Source organism: Astyanax mexicanus, chromosome 20 (genome assembly GCF_023375975.1).
Source record: "Astyanax mexicanus isolate ESR-SI-001 chromosome 20, AstMex3_surface, whole genome shotgun sequence".
NCBI lineage: Eukaryota > Metazoa > Chordata > Actinopteri > Characiformes > Acestrorhamphidae > Astyanax > Astyanax mexicanus.
In genome coordinates this window covers 33,996,193-34,020,651 of record NC_064427.1, presented here as the reverse complement: position 1 = coordinate 34,020,651, position 24,459 = coordinate 33,996,193, and the positions used below count along the sequence as shown (strand labels likewise).

At 40.9% G+C, this 24,459-nt stretch overlaps 1 protein-coding gene across 1 annotated transcript; it reads right to left on the bottom strand.

The window, feature by feature from the left end:
- Positions 1-912: 912 nt before the first annotated feature.
- Positions 913-24,459, bottom strand: LOC103038990 (zona pellucida-like domain-containing protein 1). Its single transcript, XM_022681393.2, has 11 exons — positions 24,154-24,459; positions 23,896-24,029; positions 23,471-23,691; positions 19,846-20,030; positions 14,407-14,479; positions 13,723-13,820; positions 13,524-13,604; positions 8,958-9,126; positions 8,707-8,830; positions 7,001-7,021; positions 913-1,501 (listed from the first exon to the last, which is right to left on the bottom strand). Exons 2-11 carry the CDS (start codon positions 23,987-23,989, stop codon positions 1,347-1,349), a joined length of 1,221 nt encoding a protein of 406 aa, XP_022537114.2. The 5' UTR covers positions 23,990-24,029; positions 24,154-24,459; the 3' UTR covers positions 913-1,346.

Here is a 24,459-nt window from a genome sequence, read left to right as displayed (position 1 = left end):
ACAAGTAACAAAGTAAACGAGTAACAAAAATATGAACACCACACAAGGGTTAATACTATTTTAATACAAAGACTCCAACTCCCAGCAAGCACTCACTCCAGACCTTCTGGACTCTGCTGATCACATGACACTTCAGCGTTCCCACTCTACCAGCTTCTGATTGCCCACACCTAGTCTGTTTAGTATAAATACCTCTTTGTTTCATTAGTTCCTCGCCGAGTATTGAATCTAGTTTGCTAGCTCTTCTACAACGCATTTCTTTTGTTTGCTTTCCTTTGTTACTGACCCAATTTTGTGTATTTATACTACTCTTTTGCCTAGCCCTTTTACCTGCTGGAGTTCATGTGTATGACCCGTTTTTGTGTTCTACACTCTGGTATGTGGTTTACTTTTGTGTGTGTGTCTTTGTGTGTGTTCTTTTATATCGTTTTGTTGCAGAATGCCGTTATTATGAGATCTTAAGTCATAATTACAAAAGAAACACCTTGTTATTGTGAGATATTGTGTCATAAATAGTCATTAGATTTTATGTTGTTATTATTAATATTATATATAAATAAAATATAATATTTTATAACATAATATCTTAATATAACAACAAACGTTATCATAATTACTAGAAGTTTGTTTCATAATATCATAACAATGTATACTATGTATTTTAATCACACAACACTGCATACAAACAGGATGCTTACTCCTAAAAAGAGATGAATAAAATATAAATACAATATTGTACAAAATGTCATTTTTATGAAATATATTCTCATAATTATTTTTTTTATGTTTTATTACACTTGGCAGCAATATGCTTTCTGTTGTGAACAGACAGTAAAAAAACAAACAAATACAAGAGAATAATAATTCAACATATATATATATATATATATATATATATATATATATAATTTTCACAGTGATTTACTAGAAACAATTTTCTTGTGTTTATTTATTCTTATAGTAAAATGTAGTGCAAAATTGTTAATTTCAGTTCTTTCACATTAGCTTTCTGATGCAGTTCAACACAAATATTGTAAAGGAAAATCCTCATGAAATGATGTCACATTGCTGATAGTAAATTGAAATGAAAATACATTTCATCATATATGCATGAAATGTTGGCACAGTGTACAATTTGAAATATTAATAGTAAAAAAGTGAAAATAAATAAATACGTAATTCACAAGCTTTGGCATGACTGTGGCGATATGCTGGATACTGTTTTCTCTTTTCAATACAAGAGACAGAACAAAACCTTTTTTTCATTACTATGTAAATGTGTTGACTTCACCATTGGTTGTTGGCTGCAGCAGGTCTGCTATGATGTGGTTTGTTATGTAGTGCTTTTAGCCATAAAACAGTCTTGAAGCTGTAGAGTGTAAGAGTCTCTTGGCGTAAACTGCAGCTACACCGATAATCAAAATGCTGAGGAACAGCACTATACCCACGCCCACTCCCAGCGCAGCCGAAGAAGCAGAGCTCGTCTTAGTGCCTGATGAATCTGTGAGGAAACAAAAATGACTTAAAATCAGCACTAAAAAGTAAGTTTGGCCACCAAAAAATACATTTTGTGATTTGTTTAAATTAAGAATTAGTAAGTGTAGCCTGTGTGGATAATCAAACATGAAATACAAATGGTGCAGAAATCTAACATCATGCGAGGCATAATATTTTATATTAGTTTTATAACTTGTCTGACTGTAACCCTTAGCAGCCATGAGGTCCTCTAAGCAATTACATAAAGATCTGAAAATGAAAGAAATCAATGTCCCACATGGCAAGGCAGACATCCAAAGTTGCAAAAGTTGATTTCAGGGAGGTTACCCCCAGCCAAAAAAAAAAACAGAACAAAAAAAAATTGCGCACACACCAAAGAATAACGAAACTTTACTTTTATATTAAATAAATTTTACTTTTTTTTTAATTAAATTTAGAGTATTCAGAGGTGAAATGAGGCCCTGCCTCTGCTTTCCCTGCCTCCGCCATGATCTGCTTTCTCTCACTCACTGAACAATTCCCGTCCGGGAGGGGGGAAAAACACTGCCCACCCACACTAAAAACTGATTGGCTGTCTCTCACACTCTTTGCAGAGAACAGGCTAATCAGAACTCTCTCTGTTTTCTCTCTCTCCTTCCCACACGCGATTAGAGAAAAAAGTTTGTCCCCTGTGAGCGCGTTTGTGTGCAGTGCGCTCTTGGGGCACTCGTTCTGAATTCCGGGAGATTATACAACTCGAAGATGGCGGCGCTTTAACACGCAGCGGCCGCTCCGGGTCCGTTAAATGGTGCTTTTGTGTTACTATTTGTCGTTTTTTCCGTTTATTTCCTGCAAATATGTGCATCGGAACACCCGTGCACATGTTCTACCACCGCCAGACCCTGCTACAGTGGAGAAACCAGCCAGAAAACACGCTACCGGACGAGGTTCTGCAGACGCTACTTGAGCTTAGCCTGCTAAGAGACCCAGGCCGCCAGCCCGCGGTGTTTCCTGACGCCGGAGCCCAGCGGAAGTGCCATCGCAAGCGGTGCGAGCGGAAGCGCGGAAAGAGAGCCGGGAGGCTAAAGGCTAGTCCTAGCCGGCGGCTATACCATCGCTCTTTCTTGCAAACGTCTGTTCCCTTGACAATAAACTGGACTACATCCGACTCCAGCGAACTACCCAGCGTGAGTTCAGAGACTGCTGTGTTTTGGTTTTTGTGGAATCGTGGCTTAACGACAACATTCCGGACAGCGCCATTCAGCTAGCTGGGCTAACCGCGTTCAGAGCCGATAGAAGCGCGGCTCTATCCGGGAAGACCCGCGGTGGAGGCGTGTGTGTTTACATCAACACGGAATGGTGTAACAACGCTGTGACTGTCGCCAAACACTGCTCTCCGCTGGTGGAGTTCCTGATAGTCAAGTGCAGACCTTTTTATTTAGTACGGGAGTTCTCCGCCGTGCTAATAGCTGCTGTCTACATTCCACCCAGCGCTAGCATTGGTGCTAATGCTAAAGAGGCTCTGTGTGAACTCTATCAGACTATCAGCGATCTGCAAAACAAACACCCAGACGGACTGTTTATTATCGCCGGAGATTTCAACCACGCAAATCTCAAGTCAGTGCTCCCTAAATTCCATCAACATGTGGACTTTGCAACGAGAGGAGCGAGCGCGTTGGATCTTGTTTACACAAACATCCCCAGCGCGTACCGGGCGGAGCCCCGCCCCCACCTCGCTTTCTCGGATCACATGTGTGTTTGGCTGACACCAACATACACACCACTCATCAGACACTCCAGACCAGTTCAGAAGCAGGTGAAAACCTGGCCGGCAGGCTCCATCTCTGCCCTTCAGGACTGTTTTGAGTGCACTGCATGGGACATGTTTAGGGAGGCTGCTACTGAAGGCGATTCTGTTGATTTGGAGGAGTATGCAGCATCAGTCACTGGCTACATCAGCAAGTGTATTGATGATGTCACTGTCTCCAAGACCATCACTACACTCCCAAACCAGAAGCCTTGGATGACTGCTGAGGTACGTGCGCTGCTGAGGACCCGCGACTCCGCCTTCAGAGTGGGTGACAAGGTGGCCCTGAGGAAAGAGAAAGCCGACCTGTCAAGAGCTATCAAAGCGCGCACACGCCCAGAGAATCCACAGCCACTTCAAGGACACGGGTGACGCGCGGCGCATGTGGCAGGGCATCCAGGCAATCACCAACTACAGGACAATGCCACCGTCCTGTGAACATGATGCCTCCCTCCCTGATGCCCTGAACAACTTTTATGCACGGTTTGAGGCACAAAACAACACAATGGTGAGAAAGACCATGCCCAAGCCGGACGAGCAGGTGTTGTGCCTGACTGCAGTGGATGTGAGGAACACTCTGCGCAGAGTCAACCCACGGAAAGCTGCAGGACCAGACAACATCCCCGGCAGAGTGCCCAGGGAGTGCGCAGACCAGCTGACAGATGTTCTCACGGACATCTTCAACATCTCCCTGTGCAGCGCCACTGTCCCAACGTGCCTCAAGTCCACCACCATCGTCCCCATGCCGAAGAAGTCCACAGTGTCCTGCCTCAATGACTACCGTCCCGTTGCACTTACACCCATCATCATGAAGTGCTTCGAGAGGCTAGTCATGAGGAACATCAAGATACAACTGCCCTCTTCACTGGACCCCCTGCAGTTTGCGTATCGTCCCAATCACTCCACGGACGATGCCATCACCACCACCCTTCATCTCTCCCTCACCCACCTGGAGAAGAAGGACACTTACGTCAGAATGCTGTTTATAGACTTCAGTTCAGCATTCAACACCATCATCCCACAGAACCTCACCAGGAAGCTAAGCTCGCTCGGCCTCAACACCCCCTCTGCAACTGGATCCTGGACTTTCTGATGGGGAGACCCCAGTCAGTCCGGTTCGGGGGCAGCACCTCCAGCACCATCACACTGAACACGGGGGCCCCCCAGGGCAGTGTCCTGAGTCCTCTGCTGTTCACCCTTCTGACTCATGACTGTGCTGCAAAACACAGTTCTAACAGCTTTATCAAGTTCGCCGATGATACAACCGTGCTGGGTCTCATCACCAAAGGCGACGAGTCAGCATACAGAGAGGAGGTGCAGCGGCTGACAGACTGGTGTACAGTCAACAACCTTCACCTCAATGTGGACAAGACAAAGGAAATGGTTGTTGGCTTCAGGAGAGCACAACACACCCACTCTCCACTCAACATCGACGGGTCCTCTGTGGAGATTGTTAAGAGCACCAAGTTCCTTGGTGTCCACTTAGCAGATAACCTCACCTGGACCCTGAACACCAGCTCTACAGCCAAGAAAGCCCAGCAGCGTCTCTACTTCCTCCGGAAGCTGAGAAAGGCCCGTCTCCCTCCACCCATCCTCACACTCTTCTATAGAGGGACCATTGAGAGCATCCTGAGCAGCTGCATCACTGCCTGGTTTGGGACCTGCACCGTCTCTGACCGCAAGACCCTCCAGCATATTGTGAGGACAGCTGAGAGGATCATCGGCGTCTCTCTCCCCTCCATCACGGACATTTACACCACCCGCAGCATCCGCAAAGCAACCAGCATTGTGAATGACCCCACTCATCCCTCACACGAACTGTTCTCCCTCCTGCCTTCGGGAAGAAGGTACCGCAGCATCCGGTCCAGCACGACCAGATTCTGCAACAGCTTCTACCCCCAAGCCATCAGACTCCTTAACTGCAGAGACTGAACTGATGGTTTTTCTGTACATGCACTCACACTCTTACCCCACTTACCCCAGAAAATGGAAAGCACTAAAAACCCTACTACCTCACTGGACTCTATTGCACACTGTGTAATAGAGTAATTACTACCTCACCTGGTCCTTTTTGCACACTGCATAATTTGCACACTGTCTTGTTATTTATTATTCTTTGTCTGTATGGTGTTGTATTGTCTGTCTGCACTTTTGTACTGTTGCACTATTGTTCTGTCTACCCTGTGTTTATGTGCACCATGGTCCTTGGAGGAACGTTGTTTCGTTTCACTGTGTACTCTGTATATAGCTGAAATGACAATAAAAACCACTTTGACTTTGACTTGACTTTGATTATATGTGACTCGCGGGCATCAGGGAGCCGCTACCGAAATGTGGGAGAGTTTCAGGGAGACTTGGTTTGTCTGGCAAGCGAAGGATATAGGAGGATAGCTAAGCCTTTCAGCTTAAGTAAGTGAGTAATAGCAGTTCAGGGGAAATGTCAAGATGAGATGTGAAAGAACAAGAAAACAAGAGGGCAGCTAATATGCAATTCCTGGCACTAAAGAGCAAATCAAACCTCTCTCTGACTGTCAAAAACCTGCAGGAAAGTTTAGCTGAATAAAGATGCTACCCAGCATTTCTCGTAATTTAAAGAAATCGTACTTTTACACAAGTGGAAGGTTTTTGGAAACAAGTACTATGGAATAGAGGTGGGATCGATCCAAATATCCATAATATCGATACCAACAATACCACAGCATGGGCGTGGTAGTAGGTGGAAAAGTGGACCTGAGAAAAGTGACTACCCAGGGCCCAAGTAGGGAGAGGGGCCCATGAAAATCATGTTTTTTTTTATGTACTGTCTTATGTACTGGCATGTATAGGGGCTCACTGACATTGAGGGCTCAGAATTTGCTGCTACGCCCCTGCGTCACAGTACAGAGAGAGACACCACCAGAGTATTTTTTTTTACATATCTTTTTTGGATATTTTTTTACACTCTGTTTATTTAAGAAAAAACAGATTTGCACTGAAAGAAAGAAAATTCTTTATTTTTTATTGTTTCATTGTTTATCTTTATCTATTTTGTATATTCTATTTTTATTGTATTCTTTTATTTTGTTGTCTTATTTTATCTATATTATCTATTTTAACAACAGCTCTTGGGTGTAAACTGAGATCACAATTTCGTTCCACCTCATGTACCACATGTGATGCAAATGACAATCAAATCTCCCTTGTTTCCTTGATTTTTGTAAGAACAATTCTATTTGAAAAAAGAAACAAAGAAACAAAGAACTAGCAAAGATGTCTAGTGAGGTTGTATTGTATTGTGGTTTCTCCTTTTCTACCTAAAAAAACAATTCATTTTCCTAATGTTAATGAAAATTTGTTTTGTTACTATTTCATTGTTTCTAAACTAAAATGTTGATTGCGATAAAAAAAAAATTGTCACGTACAATGTTTGGCGAAATTCTATCCTAGCTCTTTTGGATTCTTTCGATCTATGAAGCTTAAATATTAAAAAGTACCGGTATCGGTATCAATATCAGCAATAATAGCCCTGCATTTACTTGGCATCGGATCGATACCAAAATTCCCGGTATCGCCCAACTCTACTATGGAATGTTTGAAGTAACCTCTATTAGGATTTAGTGAATACTTTTATGTTTAATGTATAAATAACTCCCAACTTTGTGTACTACTTGTGTAATTTAGTCTAAACTTTCTAATAAAATGCTATATTAAATTAATGTTTAATAAAATGTATCTTACCTTGTGTGTTGGATGGAACAGCTAAAATAAAAGAAAACATGAAAAGTTACACAACACGTTTCTTCACTTAAATAACCATAATAAAAACAATGTTTGTTTGCTTTTGCAAAAAGAGTTTTTGTTCCTTAAAAATAGTCATTCAACTAAAATGTGACTTTAAATGTCTTAAGTTTGCTTGTTTTGTTATAAATGTTTGCTTAGTGTTCAATGACAAAAATCAATGACACTTTTTTTTTTTTTTTTTTAACTTGACCATCAAAAACCATCTTAAACCATCTAACTGCAGCTACCAGCAAACTCTGGGTGCATCTCATTTGCATACTTACGTGTATTTTCTTACCATTTTTAACCTGTTTTTTACATTTTTTAAAGAATTTAGTATTAATGTCTAAAAATGCCTGTTCACACTGTCAACTTCAGATAACTGGCCATTTAAGAAATTAACTTTTGAGATCAGTGACATCACACAAGTGAGAGCTATTATTCACACATGGTGAAAACATGGAACACTGGTGAATCTTCCCAGGAGTAAGCGGCCTACAAAAAGACATGGATAACTCATCCAGAAGGTCACAATTGTTTTTGCTTCAGGGTCTAGACAATTTGCTGTAGCTGATAAATTCCAATCTTTGAAGAAAAATATCAGTTGTCCCTCAGTTTGTGACCTTAAGCTCAGGTGTACTTGGGTTCTGCAGCAGGACAATGATCCAAAGCACATCAGCAGGTCAACCTCGGAATGGCTCAAAAAAAATAAATAAATAAATGAAGGTTTTGGAGTGGCCTAGTCAAATCTGAATGGAATGCTGTGGCTTGACCTTAAACAGACCATTCATACAGGAAAAATCTAAAACTCTCCAATTTGACTGAATTAAAACAATTCTTTAAACATGAGTGGGACAGAATTCCTCCACAGAGATTCATTGCCAGGTTTCACAAATGCAAATACTTTTTCACACTTTTTTGGTTTGAATAGATTTTTTTTCCCCTTAAAAATGGCTGTATAAATCTATAAAAAAATCTGTAAAGGGGCTAATACTTTTTCACAGCACTTTATGTCCACCTTCTGGACATGTACAGTATGTTGGAGGGAAAACAATGGTCCGTCTTGACGTTAGTATGACAGTGTCCAGGTGTTTTTTTGATGACATTGGTGTCAACTAGGGATATTTTTGCGATAACGATAAACTTGGCGATATATAAACAGCAAAATAATTAATTAATTTCAGGAATGTAGTATAATAGTACAACAGCATAATCATAATGTGGCAAAATAAATAATATAGCATAAAATAATATAATGCAGCAAATAATATTGCAGAATATTTAGCGCATGCATATAAACTGCAAACTAAAACAATTATACAATAAATACACCTAAAGCTTCACAGTAAATAATAGACTACTTTTAAGACAGAACATCTCTATTATCACGATATGGATTTTTAATATCATGATATTTCTGTGTCACGATATATTGTATACGATATAATATTGCCCACCCCTTGTGTCAACCCTACTCACAATTAACTCACAATTCAAAACATTTGCAACTTTTAACCACATATTTATTAAATGTCAATATTCACTAAAATTGTGCACTCTCTCATCATCTACCCCGCTGTGCAACTTTCCATAACAGGGTGGACCCCTTTTTGAGGTTAAAAAAACAGTATTTTGAAAATGACCCAAAAGTGCTTGTGACTTACATGCTGTTTCGGTGTCAGCTCTGGTAATGATGACAGGAGAAGTGATGGTGGCAGATTCTGACAGTCCATTGTTAAGAGAAGAATCATAGCTCAAATCCCTCCTCCTCCTGCCATTGAGACACATCTGTGGGCAGGAGAGTTGAGTGTGGAGGTGAGGGACACATTGGAAGTGTGCATATTGGAAACCCAGGAAAAGACATGTTTCTACTGATTGAGGAAGCTTTCTGTGGAATGAAGTGAAATGTGATTACCCTGTATGTTACGCAGGTCATCATTTCACACAGTCGTGTAATGCAGTGGAGGTAGTATCTAGAAACCGTTTGGTTCTGTTGCTCTAAGAAGCGGAAAGCCGGGAAGGAAAATCGCGCTTGATCGCTCACACCATTTTCAATCATTCTGATCATCTCGTCAGCAAAGCAGCTGCAGACACACAACATTTACAGGTTTTAGAAACGCACTGAATGACAGTGCTAAAGATGTCACAACAGTAACTATGCTAAAATCCAAATCCTAGCTGGTGGTGGTAATGGCTCTAATGAGAAAACATCATGTTCTACACATCTATCTATTTTCCTCATTGGGATAAAGTTGGAAAATGTTATCTACATTCAGAAAATATATATTTCTTACAAACTATCACAGGTAGTATACAAAGTGCATCTCAAAAAATGACAATATCATTGAAAAGTTACTTTATTTCAGTAATTCAGTTCAAAATGTGAAACTCATATATTATATAGATGTACTACACACAGAGTGATCTACTTTAAGCATTTATATATTATACTGTTGATGATTATGGCTTTACACTCAATGAAAACCCAAAAATCAGTATCTCAGAAAATCTGAATATTATATAGGACCATTTGGTACTTTTGGCAGTGTGGGAATTGTGCCAAGTCCTGCTGGAAAATTAAATCTGCACCTCCATAAAAGCTGTCAGTGGAGGGAAGCAGGAAGTGCTGTAAGAATTTGGACTTGAATTGTGTGTCTCTCCACTCTTCCTCCAGACTCTGGTCCCTTGATTTCCAAATGAAATGTAAAATATACTGATGATCAGTGATGGTTCAGAGAGACATGTCATCTGCTGGTGTTGATCCACTGTGATTTATTATCAAGTCTAAAGAAAATCTTACAGCACTTCATGCTTCCCTTTGCTGACAACTTTTATTTTGCTAGTATTGACCCACGCCCTTGACTGGGCAGAGAAGAAGAAAGAGGGGGAGCGAACTCAGAATATTTGGGATGGAGTTCGGGGCAGCTTCGCTGTAAAGCGTGAAGCCGAAGCCCCCCTCTCATGAAGAGAAACATGAGAAGAGAATAAAATTAAAGAAGGAGGAAGATGGGGAGGAGGTGGGTGCAAGGTTTGTTCAATGAGTAGGTAGAGAGGAAGTGACGGTTTAAATAGGGATGGAAGTGGGAGGAGTGAGGGCGTGGATCACTCCCAAAACTTAGTTATGACACATAACTCCACTTTGCTAGTATTGACCCACGCCCTTGACTGGGCAGAGAAGAAGAAAGAGGGGGAGCGAACTCAAAGTATTTGGGATGGAGTTCGGGGCAGCTTCGCTGTAAAGCGTGAAGCCGAAGCCCCAAAAATTAAATCAGAACTTTCGACCACTGCTAGGATTTAAGAAGCAACTGAGTGTTGGAAGTCCGACCTTGTAGTCTTTGAGAAAGCCAGAGGATGAACCGATGCATGGGGAAGGCAGTGTGGAAGTCAAAGGAAAGAAAGTTAGGGAATAATTAAGTAAGATATTTGAAGGTGCTGCCAGCCTATTCGAGTATAGGAATGTATGAGGTCCTTGGAGGCAGAAATCGGTTGAAGTGGAAAGGTAGTGATGAGCGACTTAATGGAATGATGCACGTGTTACATATAGTTTAAAGGCCCCAAAAGCAGCCACCAACCCGCATGCACAGCAGGAGCGACCTGGTAAGGTAGAAGGGGTGCTCCTGATGGTCCAACAGAAGCGAGGGGGGGGGTGGGGGCGATGGAGTGGGAAGACGGTGTGGGAAGACGGGGCGATGGAGTGGTGAAGACGGTGTGGGAAGACGGGGCGATGGAGTGGGAAGACGGTGTGGGAAGACGGGGCGATGGAGTGGGAACACGGAGTGGGAAGATGAGGCGATGGAGTGGAAGACGGGGCAATGTAGTGGGAAGATGGAGTGGGAAGACGGAGTGGGAAGACGGGGCGATGGAGTGGGAAGAAGGAGAGGGAAGACGGAGAGGGAAGACGGGGCGATGGTGTGGGAAGAAGGAGAGGGAAGACGGGGCGATGGAGTGGAAGACGGGGCGATGTAGTGGGAAGATGGAGTGGGAAGACGGAGTGGGAAGACGGGGCGATGGAGTGGGAAGACGGAGAGGGAAGACGGGGCGATGGCGTGGGAAGACGGAGTGGGAAGACCGAGGCGATGGAATGGGAAGAAGGAGTGGGAAGATGGCAGCAACGGGAGATGGAAAACGAGAAGGGAGGACAGACAGAATGAGGACAGTTGGAATGGCGGTGGGAAGATGGAGGATGGGAAGGGAGGACAGATGGACTGGTGTTGGGATGATGGAGGATGGGCAGGGAGGACAGATGAAATGGCGTTGGGATGATGGAGGATGGGCAGGGAGGACAGACAGACTGGTGTAGCGAAGATGGGTAAGGAGGCGAAGACGAGGGAGGCGGTGACAAAGGTTAGTATGGTGAGGGTGATTGTTACAACGGCAACGAAAGATTGGAATGAAGAGGGCGAGATTATGTCCCAGATGGTGGCGATTATGCGGGCGGTGAAGGTGCAAGCTATGAAGTTGCGGCGATGATGGCGATGACATAGGCAGAGATGGTGGCAATGATGCCGATGGTGGTGAAGATGGCCAAAGTGAGGGCAAGATGATGCCCAAGACGATGGCGGCGAAGGCAAAGAAGATGAAGACGAAGGCGGGAAAATTGCAGCGAAGATGGCGATGACAGACAGAGATGGAGACAATGAAGAAGGGCGCTGAACACATCTGCAGAAATACCGCTGATCCATGGATATGAAGGCACGCCGACACTCGCTTAGGAGAGAGAGAGAGGAGGCGTGGCTACGCTCAAGAACGGCCCAGTGAGGCTGTAGGAAGGCGGAGCCATACCCGGCCAGCGGGTCGGGTGGAAAAGAAACGCAGGTCGGAGCGGGCCGCGGTAGCGGCAGAGAGAGAAAGAGAGAGAAAGAGAAGGGCGCTAAACACATGTGCAGAAATACCGCCGGTCCATGGATATGAAGGCACGCCGACACTCGCACGGGAGAGAGAGAGAGAGAGGAGGCGTGTCAACGCTCGAAGCTCGAGTATCGCCCAGAGAGGCAGTAGTAGGAGGAAATGCAAAACAGATGGCTCCAAACAGTGCAGCGAGCTGCCGGAGGGGCGCGTGCAGCGCCGAAAAGGGTTGAAGAGGAGTCCGGCGAAGACGCGAGGAAGCCCTGCGAGTGTAGCAGGAGTGGTTCAGCAGAAGCGCTGAGAGAGAGAGAGAGAGACCGCCGTGGATGACAGGGTCGCGGGGAGGCCTCGTGAAGGAAGCAGCAGCGGCGAAGAGAGAGGGAGAGAGACTGCCGAGGACGCGGAGATCGCGTGGAGGCCCCGCCGTGGCAGCAGGAGAGGATAAACAGCGGCAGCGTCGCTGGAGAGATGGCGGAAAGAGAGAGAACGCGGAGAACGCGTGGAGGCCCCGCAGGGGCAGGAGGAAGGGTTTAGCAGCAGCGGCAAGAGAGACCGCTCAAGGACCGAGGAGACCATACGGGAGCTGCCAGACCAGGTAGAGGAGACGACAGCCACAGCAGCCGAGACAAGATAAAACCACTACCAGGGAAGGCAGCCTGGGGCAGTGGCAGTGGAGGAGTCAGGGTGGACGGGAGCAGCTGGTCGCAGGAGACAGACAGGTGCAGAACCATCGTGTACCAGGTAAGGAGCGGTCGGCAACACCACATGCGAGGTTTGTTCAATGAGTAGGTAGAGAGGAAGTGACGGTTTAAATACGAATGGAAGTGGGAGGAGTGAGGGCGTGGATCACTCCCAAAACTTAGTTATGACACATAACTCCACGTAGATGCAGATTTCATTTTCCAGCAGGACTTGGCACACTGCCCACACTGCCAAAAATACCAATTGGTCTTATATAATATTTAAATTTTCAGAAACACTGATTTTGGGGTTTTCATTGCTGTAAGCCATAATCATCAATAATTGCTTAAAATAGATCACTCTGTGTGTTAAACATCTAAAATATATGAGTAATTAAGAGCTTGATAACATCAGCTAGTACAGCTAAGAGATACCCAACAGCATATTAAAGCTAGCATAGGTTGAAGGAAGAAGAAGGATTAGTCCTTCCCAAGAACAACATCATAGTTGGGGGTGCTTTAACGCAAAAGGTATAGGAAGACTGCACCATATTGAAAAGAGCATGGATGGGGTCATGAGAAGTTTGGCCCAAAATCTCCTTCCCTCAGTAAGAGGATTGAAGACGGATCACGACTGGGTCTTCCAGCATGACAATGACCCAAAACATACAGCCAACTAAGGCAACTATGGACCTGAACCCAACAGAAAATATTCGATTTCGGAAAAAACAATGAATGTGCAGGCATCCCAATACTTTTGTTTATACAGTATATGGTATAGCATTGGATAGATTTAGGATAATCTCACTTGCCAAGATTTGTTTAATGCATATACATAGATTGCCAGATGCATGCACATGACCCAGCTGAGATCTGAACCTGAATATATTGATTATTCTCACAATAAAAAAAAAAACTGATTATAACTGATTATATAACATTACATAAGAACTTACGGCACAAAGAGGTTGTGGTAGGTGGAGTTCTCTGGGTCGACTGCGGCAGAAGCGAAACACCGGTCTAGTAACACAAAGTACCTGAAACAGAACAAGATTTATTCACTATTAACAAGCTCAGTTCAACAAAAGCATGATAGCGTCAAAATAAAAAAAATGCTCAGTAAGTTCTTAATCAGAATATAAATTATGGTCTTACTGGGAGGTAAGATTGCTCGCATGGACCTGCACAAATACATGGGTCCTGAGCTGGATCCCAATTCGGGGAATGATCAGGGGTCTGGTGAAGTTTGCATCCTAAAGGAAAAAGAAATGAACATCATTCAGGATCATTATGGTTTGTGTTTGTATTGTGTAATGCACACAAGCCGTTTGTAGGTAAAGTTCAGTTTCAGGAAACTTGTATTTTTAATTCATAAAATACAGTCATAAACTGACATGCCTTAGGGAATGGATTTGGAATGCCCACATCTGTGTAAGCTGTGAGGTACTATCTTGTGGGTGAGACCAAACATTAGCCAGCATGCTTATTGCAAGGCGATGTGAATTATTGAGTTATTAAACTTGAGTGAAGTCAGATACCAAAGATGGGATTTCTGACGAATTCCAATTCTGAAGTTGTTTGGCCATTTAAAATGTTGCACTATACAGCATTAGGGTCTGGTGTACTGGGAATACACCATAGAAGGCATTACCACTCACAGTGGACAGCACAGTGGGTGGTAATGACAGTAATTTGACTGGCAGCATCTAACTATCATTAGATCATTCTAACCATTCTTTAGCTTTTATGGGACATAGCAAAAGTCTTTGAACATGATACTAGTCCCTGTCACATTACTTTTTTGGTATTTTAGAGTGTAATACCACTGATTCTCCTTACGCTGAAGAGCCGGAGGCTTAGGGTGCTGATGAAACTGCCATTGCCATCCTTCACTGCAACAGAGGTGGCTGACCTGTAGAAAAGGAAAAAGTGTACCTCTCGGTGAGATAAAACGTAACGTAAAAAATTAAGAATTAATACGATTTTTTTTTTGTGGAGGACAATGCAAAAAAAATAACTATCTAAAACTAAACCCTACCCTAACACAACCAAGAAACGAAAGCACTTACTGTCCAAACTTGAATCAGTGATGTGATCTACTACTAGCCGTAGAGGACAGTGTGAGGTCAGAGAGCCGGCTTCACTGCCAGACTGTGGAAATCAAGCCTTGGCTGAAGTCACGTTCTAGAATCCTCAGGTGCAATTCTTGGCGAGATGGAGAGGACTGTGTAAGAGGATCTTTTTCGGCTGGGTTATTTCCAGGGATTTGTGTATTTTTATTTTTATCAGCTGAGCTAGAGGTGGAGTGAGGTTTCAACTTGGCGTTGGTGCATTATGTTGTCAGATGATGTTTAGCTCTAAATAGCTTGTAGATTTTACAGTTGCAAGAAAAGGTATGTGAACCCTTTGGGATTTTATTTGGATTTCTGCATAAATTGGTCATTAAATGTGTTCTGATCTTTGTCTGCTTCACAACAATAGACAAACACAGCTTGCTTAAACTAATACCACACACAAACAAATATTTATGTTTGCATAGTTTAATAAACACAACATGTTAACATTCACAGTGCAGGGTGGAAAAAATATGTGAACACCTAGGCTAATGACTTTTCTAAGAGCTAATTGGAGCCAGGATGTGATGAGATGTGGATGGATGTGTTGGTTAAAGCTGTCCTGACCTCAACCCAATTGAGATGCTGTGACATCATGACCTCAAGAAAGCGATTCACACCAGATATCCCAAGAATATTATAGCTGAACTGAATCAGTTTAGTGTCGAGAAATTATCCAAAATTCCTCCTGACTGTTGTGCAGGTCTGATCTGCAGCTACAGGAAACGTTCGGTTGAGGTTTTTGCTGCCAAAGTGGAATCAACCAGTTATTAAATCCAAAGGATCACATACTTTTTCCACTCTCACTGTGAATGTTAACATGTTGTGTTAAAACCATGCAAACATATATATATTTTTGTGTGGTATAAGTTTAAGCAGACTGTGTTTGTCTACTGTTGTGGCTTGATGAAGATGAAGATGAAGATCAGAACACATTCAATGATTAATTTATGCAGAAATCCAAGTAATCCCAAACGGTTCACCTACTTTTTCTTGCAACTGTATGCAATAATAATATGTTATTCTTATATAGTGCTATTCTGGAACCCAAAGGCCTACAATCATTAGTAGGTAAAATATAGAAACATTGAGCACACAATAAGTAAAGGTTCAACAATTAGCAGACACATCAACCTGACAATAATACAACAACTAGAAAACAGAAATGAGCGGTAAAGCAAATTAAACAGAAGAAAGGCTGTAAAAAGGTGCGTCTTAAGATAACATGTAAATATAGAACCAGAAGTACAGGTTGGACGATGAAACTGAAACACATCTGTCATTTTAGTGTGGGAGGTTTCATGGCTAAATTGGAGCAGCCTGGTGGCCAATCTTCATTATTTGCACATTATTGCACCAGTAACAGCAGAGAGTGAAGGTTCAATTAGCAGGGTAAGAGCACAGTTCTGCTCTAAATATTGCAATGCACACAACATTATGGGTGATACCAGAGTTCAAAAGAGGACAAATTGTTGGTGCACGTCTTGCTGGTGCATCTGTGACCAAGACAGCAAGTCTTTGTGATGTATCAAGAGCCACGGTATCCAGGGTAATGTCAGCATACCACCAAGAATGACCAACCACATCCAACAGGATTAACTGTGGACGCTGTAAGAGGAAGCTGTCTGAAAGGGATGTTCAGGTGCTAACACCTCAACTCTCCTGTTTCCACCAGAACTGTCTGTCAGGACAATAAATTATTGTGGTCTAAAACCAGGTGTTTCAGTTTCATTGTCCAACCCCTAAAACACGTCTATAATTTTTTGATGAAACAATTTTTTAAGTTCAACCACTTGTTAAAATCACCTTTTGAACTTTATCTTTCAATCAAAGCCATATGGAGAAAATATGTTCTTATACTAATGTCTTTTTAAACCAGAAAAAATGTTACTTTTTAACTTCAACTTTTGCCAAAAATGGAACAAAGCATAAACAAAGAGTTCTGATGCTTTTTTGTTTTTTGTTTGTTTGTTTTTTATACATATTTTTTACAACAAAGTAACAACATAGTGCTGGGGGTGGAGTAGCTGCCACAATCCCCAACTCCAGGAACAATACTGAGTGGGTTTTCTGCATGCTAACTAAAACCATGCAACTTCAAAAAGACTGGGAGACCACTTTAGATTGAGATAGCAATGAGCATCGTGACACGCCTTGTGCACGGTGTAAGATATTCATATAATATATATTTCATTTAATTCACTCACTCATTCAATTAAATATATTTAATTTCATTCACTTTAGCAGGTTGAAGCTTCTCTATATTGTATAGATACAGTATTAGTAGTAGCGCTGCTTTGAATCAGTAACACTGCGTGTCCTTATTAAACAGTTGAAGACATTGAGGACATTATTTACGATAATACGATTTATTTGGCGCCCCCTTTAGTGCAGCGCCCCTATGCATTGCATAGGCTGCATACCCACTTTTTAAGTTGTATGTCTGGCTGCATTTTGGCTCCAGTGGAAACAATAAACGGTAACAGAGTGTCCAACAAGACACAAACCATATATAAATACTGTAAGTAAATCCTACACGTGACTGTTTCATAGGCAGGTGTACTAATCCCTTAACTCTGTACTGTATTTAAAAAAAAATTCTGTCTCTGTTTGCATTTCAAGCACAGTCTTATTATGACTGGTTATGGTTATGAATAGTTAAATTACAAGAGATTTAGGAGAAAAAAACACAAACCATAGTCTGGTTGACTGGTTGTGGTTTGCACTTATTGTTTGCACTATATAAGACCTAGAAAAGTTGTATTTTTATAGAATCAATGTGTGAGAGAAACCAGTCTGTTAAGTGTGTGTTATATGATTTTGTCAAACAAAACTCTAGTTTTCAAGCCATTTTTCATTTTTGAGGTTTTCTTTAAAATTTAATTTTAAATCTCGTCTCGTCTCGTTCTTGTGAACCCAATATCGTGTCTCGTCTCGTCTCGTGATATTAGTGTCTCGTCACACCCCTAAGTGAATGCAAAAGAATATTTCATGGATGAAGCAGATTATTAAATGATTATTATTAGTTTTGCTGGTCCAGAGAACTGCAGGAGCACTGTGCCGATTTTTTTCCTTATGTTTACATCTGTGCGCCACAGAAAGCTCTGTCTTCCTATTGGTCAGAGTCAGGGAGCACGTCGGGGAGCATGTCAAACCTGACGATAAAATACAAAAAATCCGAACATGCTAGTCTTTCCGTCGGGCACTCTGACGGCGTCGCTCACATCAAATTACTGCTCTTTGACTGTGTTACACTACACTGACCTTTGTCGCTCACAACACTGAAATTCGGATCTGATGCACGCAATGTGTCGGCGCTGACAAAATCGGGGTAAAATCGTGTAGTCTGATCCAGGCATAAGAAATTGAGCTAGTTTTAAAGTACATTTTAAATTATTTTCCACTTTCACTTTCAACAAAAATGGAACACAGCTTCAATATAGAGCTCTAACATTTTTTTAACGTCTATTTACCGGCATAGTACTGGGGAGGGTGGAGCAGCTGCTACATTCCCTTTTTTTAGTTTAGGTTTTTAGTATGCTAATCAAAAATGTGCAAGTTTGAGAAGACTGGGAAACCTATTGATTGAGATTCAAAGCTTCTGATTTCTCCAGTAATCTGTTTCTGTATAGCATATAATCATTACGTTAACCAAAAATAAAAAAAAAAACACTACTGAGTCACAAAAAGTCTTCCAAGGCAGGCAAAACACCATCACAACATTCCATATGTTTTTTCACTGTTCTTTAGCATTGTGTCCAAAATTAGGGCATTATGATTTTAATGATTTTATATTTGATATATATTTCTGAAGATATGTATGTCATTTGATTGTCTCCTCCTGTTTTACATTATATCATCTGCTTATTATATTACATGACTGCTGTGCGAAGTGACATTGCGTTTTCTTTTTTTTTTTTTTGTAATTGTTTGTTTTTGGAAATATGAATGATGCATGAAACCAAGTGACCTGCCTGAGCTGAACTTCAATTAAATATCACAGTACGACCCTTAATAAACACAGCATGCAGTAATGTTACCAAATGAAACAAAACGCTCAATGAAATGACATATTATTAAACCTATTATATTTCCAGGGTTACTTATGTTAACATCCCTCAGCAAATACTCGTTAGAAATGAATTCAAATGCTTAATGTTTGTTAAATGGTGATCAAATCTTTATATACAGCTCTGAAAGAAATAAGGGACCACTTAAAAAGTATGAGTTTCTTTGATTTTACCACATTGAAAACCTCTGGAATATAATCAAGAGGAAGATGAATGATCACAAACCATCAAACCTGCAAGCTGAACTGTTTGATTTTTTTGCACCAGGAGTAAAGCAGCATAAATATGTCAATATGTAATATGTCATTTCTTACCTTGTATAGTAAGTTTTTTATAGCCTTATATATTTTTTCTTTTTTCTTTTTCTCTATTCTTCTGTGTTTTAATTTATGTTTGAGTATGTTTCTTATTGTATTGTGTTGTTGCTGCTGGATCTATCTATCTATCTATCTATCTATCTATCTATCTATCTATCTATCTATCTATCTATCTATCTATCTATCTATCTATCTATCTATCTATCTAAAGTTATCCAAAAGCAGTGTGTAAGACTGGTGGAGGAGAACATGATGCCAAGATGCATGAAAACCTGTGATTAAAAACCAGGGTTATTCCACCAAATATTGATTTCTGAACTTTTAAAACTTTATGAATATGAACTTGTTTTCTTTTTTTGTTATTTCAGCCATTTCTTATTTTCTGCAAATAAATGCTGTAATTGACAATATTTTTATTTGGAATTTGGACAATGCACAAAATGGAACAATTTTGGAAATATTCATTTTAATTAAAGATAAACCTTTAAATATTAAAGCAAAATCAAAGAAACTGATTCAGAAACTGAAGTGATCTCTTATTTTTTTTTCCAGAGCTGTATATGTACAATTTCTGGGACTGCAAAACTGCAGAAACAGCATTGGCTGTTATACTATTTTTAACTCTGACATGTGAGTGTTCTCCCAAGTGAGTTCGACTTTTTGTCACTTCATGTTGTATAAGATAAAAGACATCGCTGTCATTCTGGAGTTGTTTTTTTTTTTTATTATTGTTATCACTGTCATGGGAAAAGAGGAAACACCATGAGGAATGCTTACACATCCAGCTGTGTGTTGTTGATCAGGTACTCCAGAGGATAGGCACATGAGTAAAAGTACTTCAGCTCGGCATTAAATGTCACTACGCCTTGTGTGGGGTCATACGATCGCACCACGCCGCTGATGTTTACTGTCTCGACGCTGGAGAACTCTGAGAATAGTCCTGTGCCCGGAGTGCTGATGGTCTGTGGAGGAAAACAGAACCGAACGCCGGCAGATTAATTTACCAATTCGATCTGCTTTGCTTAAAATATCTCTTTTGTCTGGACAGATAGAGAGTGAATCCAATACAGTATGAGGAAGAAGGAAGAGAAGATAAATGTTCTATCCAGTGTAACTTTACAATGCACTTTCTTTTTTTTTGTTATCAAACTTCTCATTTGTTCCGATTAACAAACACATTTTAATATCAGACAAATATAACCTTGAGTAAATATATAAAGCACTTTCTTTTTAAATAATAAATTAATTTACCAACCTGTCCCTATGTGAAAAAGTAATTGACTCCTAAACCGTAATAAATTGTTTGTGCCACATCACATTTGGCAGCAACAACTGCACTCAAGCTTTACCGATAACTGACACTGATAAGTGTCTTTCACATCTCTGTGGAGGAATTTTGATCCACTCCTCTTTAAAGAACTGTTTTAATTCAGACATATTTGATTTGTCACAGCATCTCAATCAGACTTTGACGAGGACACTCTAAAACTTTCTTTTTTTTTTTTAAGCCATAAGCCAGAGGTGGGCTTGTTGGTGGGCTTTGGGTCATTGTCCTGCTACAGAACCCAAGTACGCCTGAGCTTGAGGTCACAAACTAATGGGTGGACATTCTCCTTCAGGATTGTCTGGTAAACAGGAGAATTCCTGGTTCCATCTATTACAGCAAGTTGTCCTAAAGGTCCTGAAGCAGCGAAGCAGCCCCAGACCATCACACTACCACCCACCACCATGTTTCATGTTTTCATGTTTCACGCCTGGTGTAATGGGGCACACACCTTCCAAAAAGTTTCACTTTTGTCACGTCAGTCCACAGAATATTTCCCCAAAGTTCTGGGATCATCAAGATGTTTGTTGGCAAATGTGAGACAGGCTGTTGCGTTCTTTTTGGTCAGCAGTGGTTTTTGCCTTGGAACTCTCCAATGGAGACCATTTTCTCTTTCGACCAGTCTCTTTCCTTATTATTGAATCATCAACACTGACCTTAACTGAAACAAGTGAGACCTGCAGTTCTTTAATTATTGTTCTAGGTTCTTTTGTGACCTCCTGGATAAGTTGTCCATGCCCTTTTGGAGTAATTTCTGCAGGCTGATGAGTCCTAGGAAGGGTCAGCACTTTTCCATGTTTTCTCCTTTTGTAAGTAATAAATAGCTCTCACTGTGGTCTGCTGGCGTCCCAAAGTTTTAGAAATTACTTTGTAAAATGTTTCATCAGACTGGGGCTTAATATGTTGCTTTTAGCTGCTTCATGTTGTCAAGCAGGTTCTATTTAAATGATTTATTGATTCTACAGGTCTGGCAGTAATCAGGCCTGGTTGTGGTTAGTAGTGAAATTGAACTCAGCTTTTTTAAAAACTGGTACTAGTAAAGATTTTATCTCAACTCTACTTTGAAAATTCTACTATGGTTTCTGTTTCTCAGAGTAAGGTATCTTTTATACTACCTGCTTACTTGCAATTCCAAACAAGCAGAGCAGGGACTAAAACATGATATGAACATAAACCTTGCAGATCTCTTGCAGAACTGGCCAGAGGGAAGCACTACTTTCTGCAATGCAAAATTCCACAAACCAAGAATGCGCAATACAATCCGTTCAGCGGTCTCTTTTGTTCATATGTTATAATGCTGAAGGTGGTAGTCGCTGTCGCTACGTCACTAGCGACATATACGGAAACGTGCCTTAACAGGATATATATTTTTTGTCATTTAGAACTAATAATCCAATACCAGCACCTGATCTCACTATTGTTCTTGCGAGTGAATGCAACCAAATCTGTACAGCAATGTTCCAACATCTAGTGCAAATCTCTCCCTTCAGCAAAGAGGGCACATTCATTCATTTCCATGACTGTGATGTTTACAATGGGCAGCTTTAGAAACATTTAATGGCACATTGATTTGTAATATGAAGAATGGTATCTTCATATAGTTATTTATTGTTATTTCAGTACATAATAACTGTATATTTACATGTTAACAATCCATATAACAGTGTAATAACAGTGTAACTATGCACTGCTAAAGAGTTATTACAGTTACAGTAAAGGTTATGTAAATACATGTATGTCAGCATCAAGTGTGACTTGTGTATAGTGTGTGTAGAATAAGTTTGGTAAAAATGTATATTCCTCCAACAGCCTTTGTGTGGTGTGTAATTATTATTCAGATTTCATTATGGGTAGAAGGATAAAATACTCAATGCTATGTCTAACTGGCCTTTAATTATTTAATCAGTGTACATGTGTAACTAATTACATAATCTATAATTTAATCTGCAACCATGTGTACTAAACCAGTAGTTACACAATTGTTGTTATTCTAGGGATTGTTAATGTGTAACTACGCAGTTATTAGGGACACTTATTATTATATTTTTACATTTACATTTTTGACATGTTAGTTTATAGTGTTAGGAGTCTTGCCCAAGGACTCTTATTGGTTTAGCACATCATAGTCACCCAGGACAGGAATTGAACCGCAGTCTCCCACATAATGTGGTAGCTTACTGTCAGGTAGTGGTGTTATCCACTGCGCCACACCAATCACCAAAGTGGAACTGAAACTTTTGACTCTGACCTGCCCTCTAGTGGATATACAGCTCTGGAAAAAAAATAAGAGACCACTTGAGATTCTGAATGAGTTTCTCTAATTTTGCTATTATATTCAAAGGTATATGTTTAAATAAAATTAATAAAAACATTGTTGTTTTATTCTATGAACTACGGATAAAATGTCTGCCAAATTCCAAATAAAAATATTGCCATTTACAGCATTTATTTGCAGAACATTAGAAATGGCTGAAACAACAAAAAATATGCAGAGCCTTCCGACCTCAAATACCTCAAATAGTTCATATTCATAAAGTTTTAAGAGTTCAGAAATCAATATTTGGTGGAATAACCCTGGTTTTTAATCACAGTTTTCATACATCTTGGCATTTTGTTCTCCTCCACCAGTCTTACACACTGCTTTTGGATAACTTTATGCCGTCACTCCTGGTGCAAAAAGGTTATTAGTTTGTTAAAATCAAAGAAACTCATAATTTTTAAGTGGTCTCTTATTTTTTTCCAGAGCTTTCCAGATCTTCATAGAACATCCATAGCATCAATTTAAAGTACACATAGAAGCATGTGGGCAGTGAAAGCTGCAATGTAAAGAAATTGATGTACACGTTTCTTTGGAGTATACATGGAATATACCTTAATTAGATGTACCACTAACTGTACTAACTGTATCTGCTCTCTGCTAGGAATGAAGTTCGACCTAGGCAGTTCCCATCATTCACCTGACAAATCGCCAATCACTGAAATCACTGGGTTCAAGGCTGTTTTACAGCCTTTAAAGTACAGTGAACTGTAATTTATACCCCGATACTGAAGAACTGTATTAGAGGAGCCATAGCTCACCTTGAACTTGCTGCCACAGCCTGATGCCTCATTGATGGGGAATCTGAAGTGGAGAACTGGAGGAGCGACGGACGTGTCCACAGTGCCTTTGCAGGCTGGGTCATCCATTATGTTGTTGATAAAGAGCAAAGACTCGTTGTAACCTGTGTAGACCACTGGACACAGCTGGATGGCCAGGCCCATGTAATCAGTGCCACAGTCTACCTCTATATCTGTGTATTCTGTTCAAATAAGGAAACAAAAAAAGACAAAAGAATGAACAAAAAACATGGATTCTGGAGAGAACATTATAGATTTACCTTTAAAAATGGGTGAAACTCAAAGATACAGTAGAATAATTTCAATATAGCTTCCATACTGTGATACAAGTAAAGAAAAACTACAAAAAATCTTTACAAAAAAGTTTACAATGATGCCATCCATACCTGGTCTTCTCATGTATGAAGAGCAGTCAGCAGCCGTTAACTGACCGCTAACAGTGGAAACACCAAAGGACAGGAAGATCAAAGACAGGAGCATCTTCTTTCCAACTCTTCTTTAACTCGTCTTCAGCCTGGACCTGTTCAAAACAGAAAAAGCCACCAACAGCCAAGGTTGGTTAGCTTTATCATTGGAGCACCATCCAACTACTGAAAAACACTGAGAGGACAAGGTTCTAGCACTAGACCATCCTCCGCACTTACCTTTTCCCTGCTTATCCTCAACTTTTGATCCTTGACTATATGATACACTGTTTTAAAGGACGTCCGGGAGGGCCGGGACAAAGCAAGGACGAAAATAAGGTCATTCCTTTAATGTAGCAGCCTCTTCAGTCCAGCATATGAGACCAACTCTTTGTCAACAGGCTACCACGGTACTTCCCCAAGGGCACTCATTGAAATTACACACCTTTATTACTCCTTCTCTTCCTTACCACATGCTTCTCCCACAGACGTCCCGAATTTCTTTTAAGGGCCGTGTCCTTTTTCCCAGCATCTTCTCTTAACGCA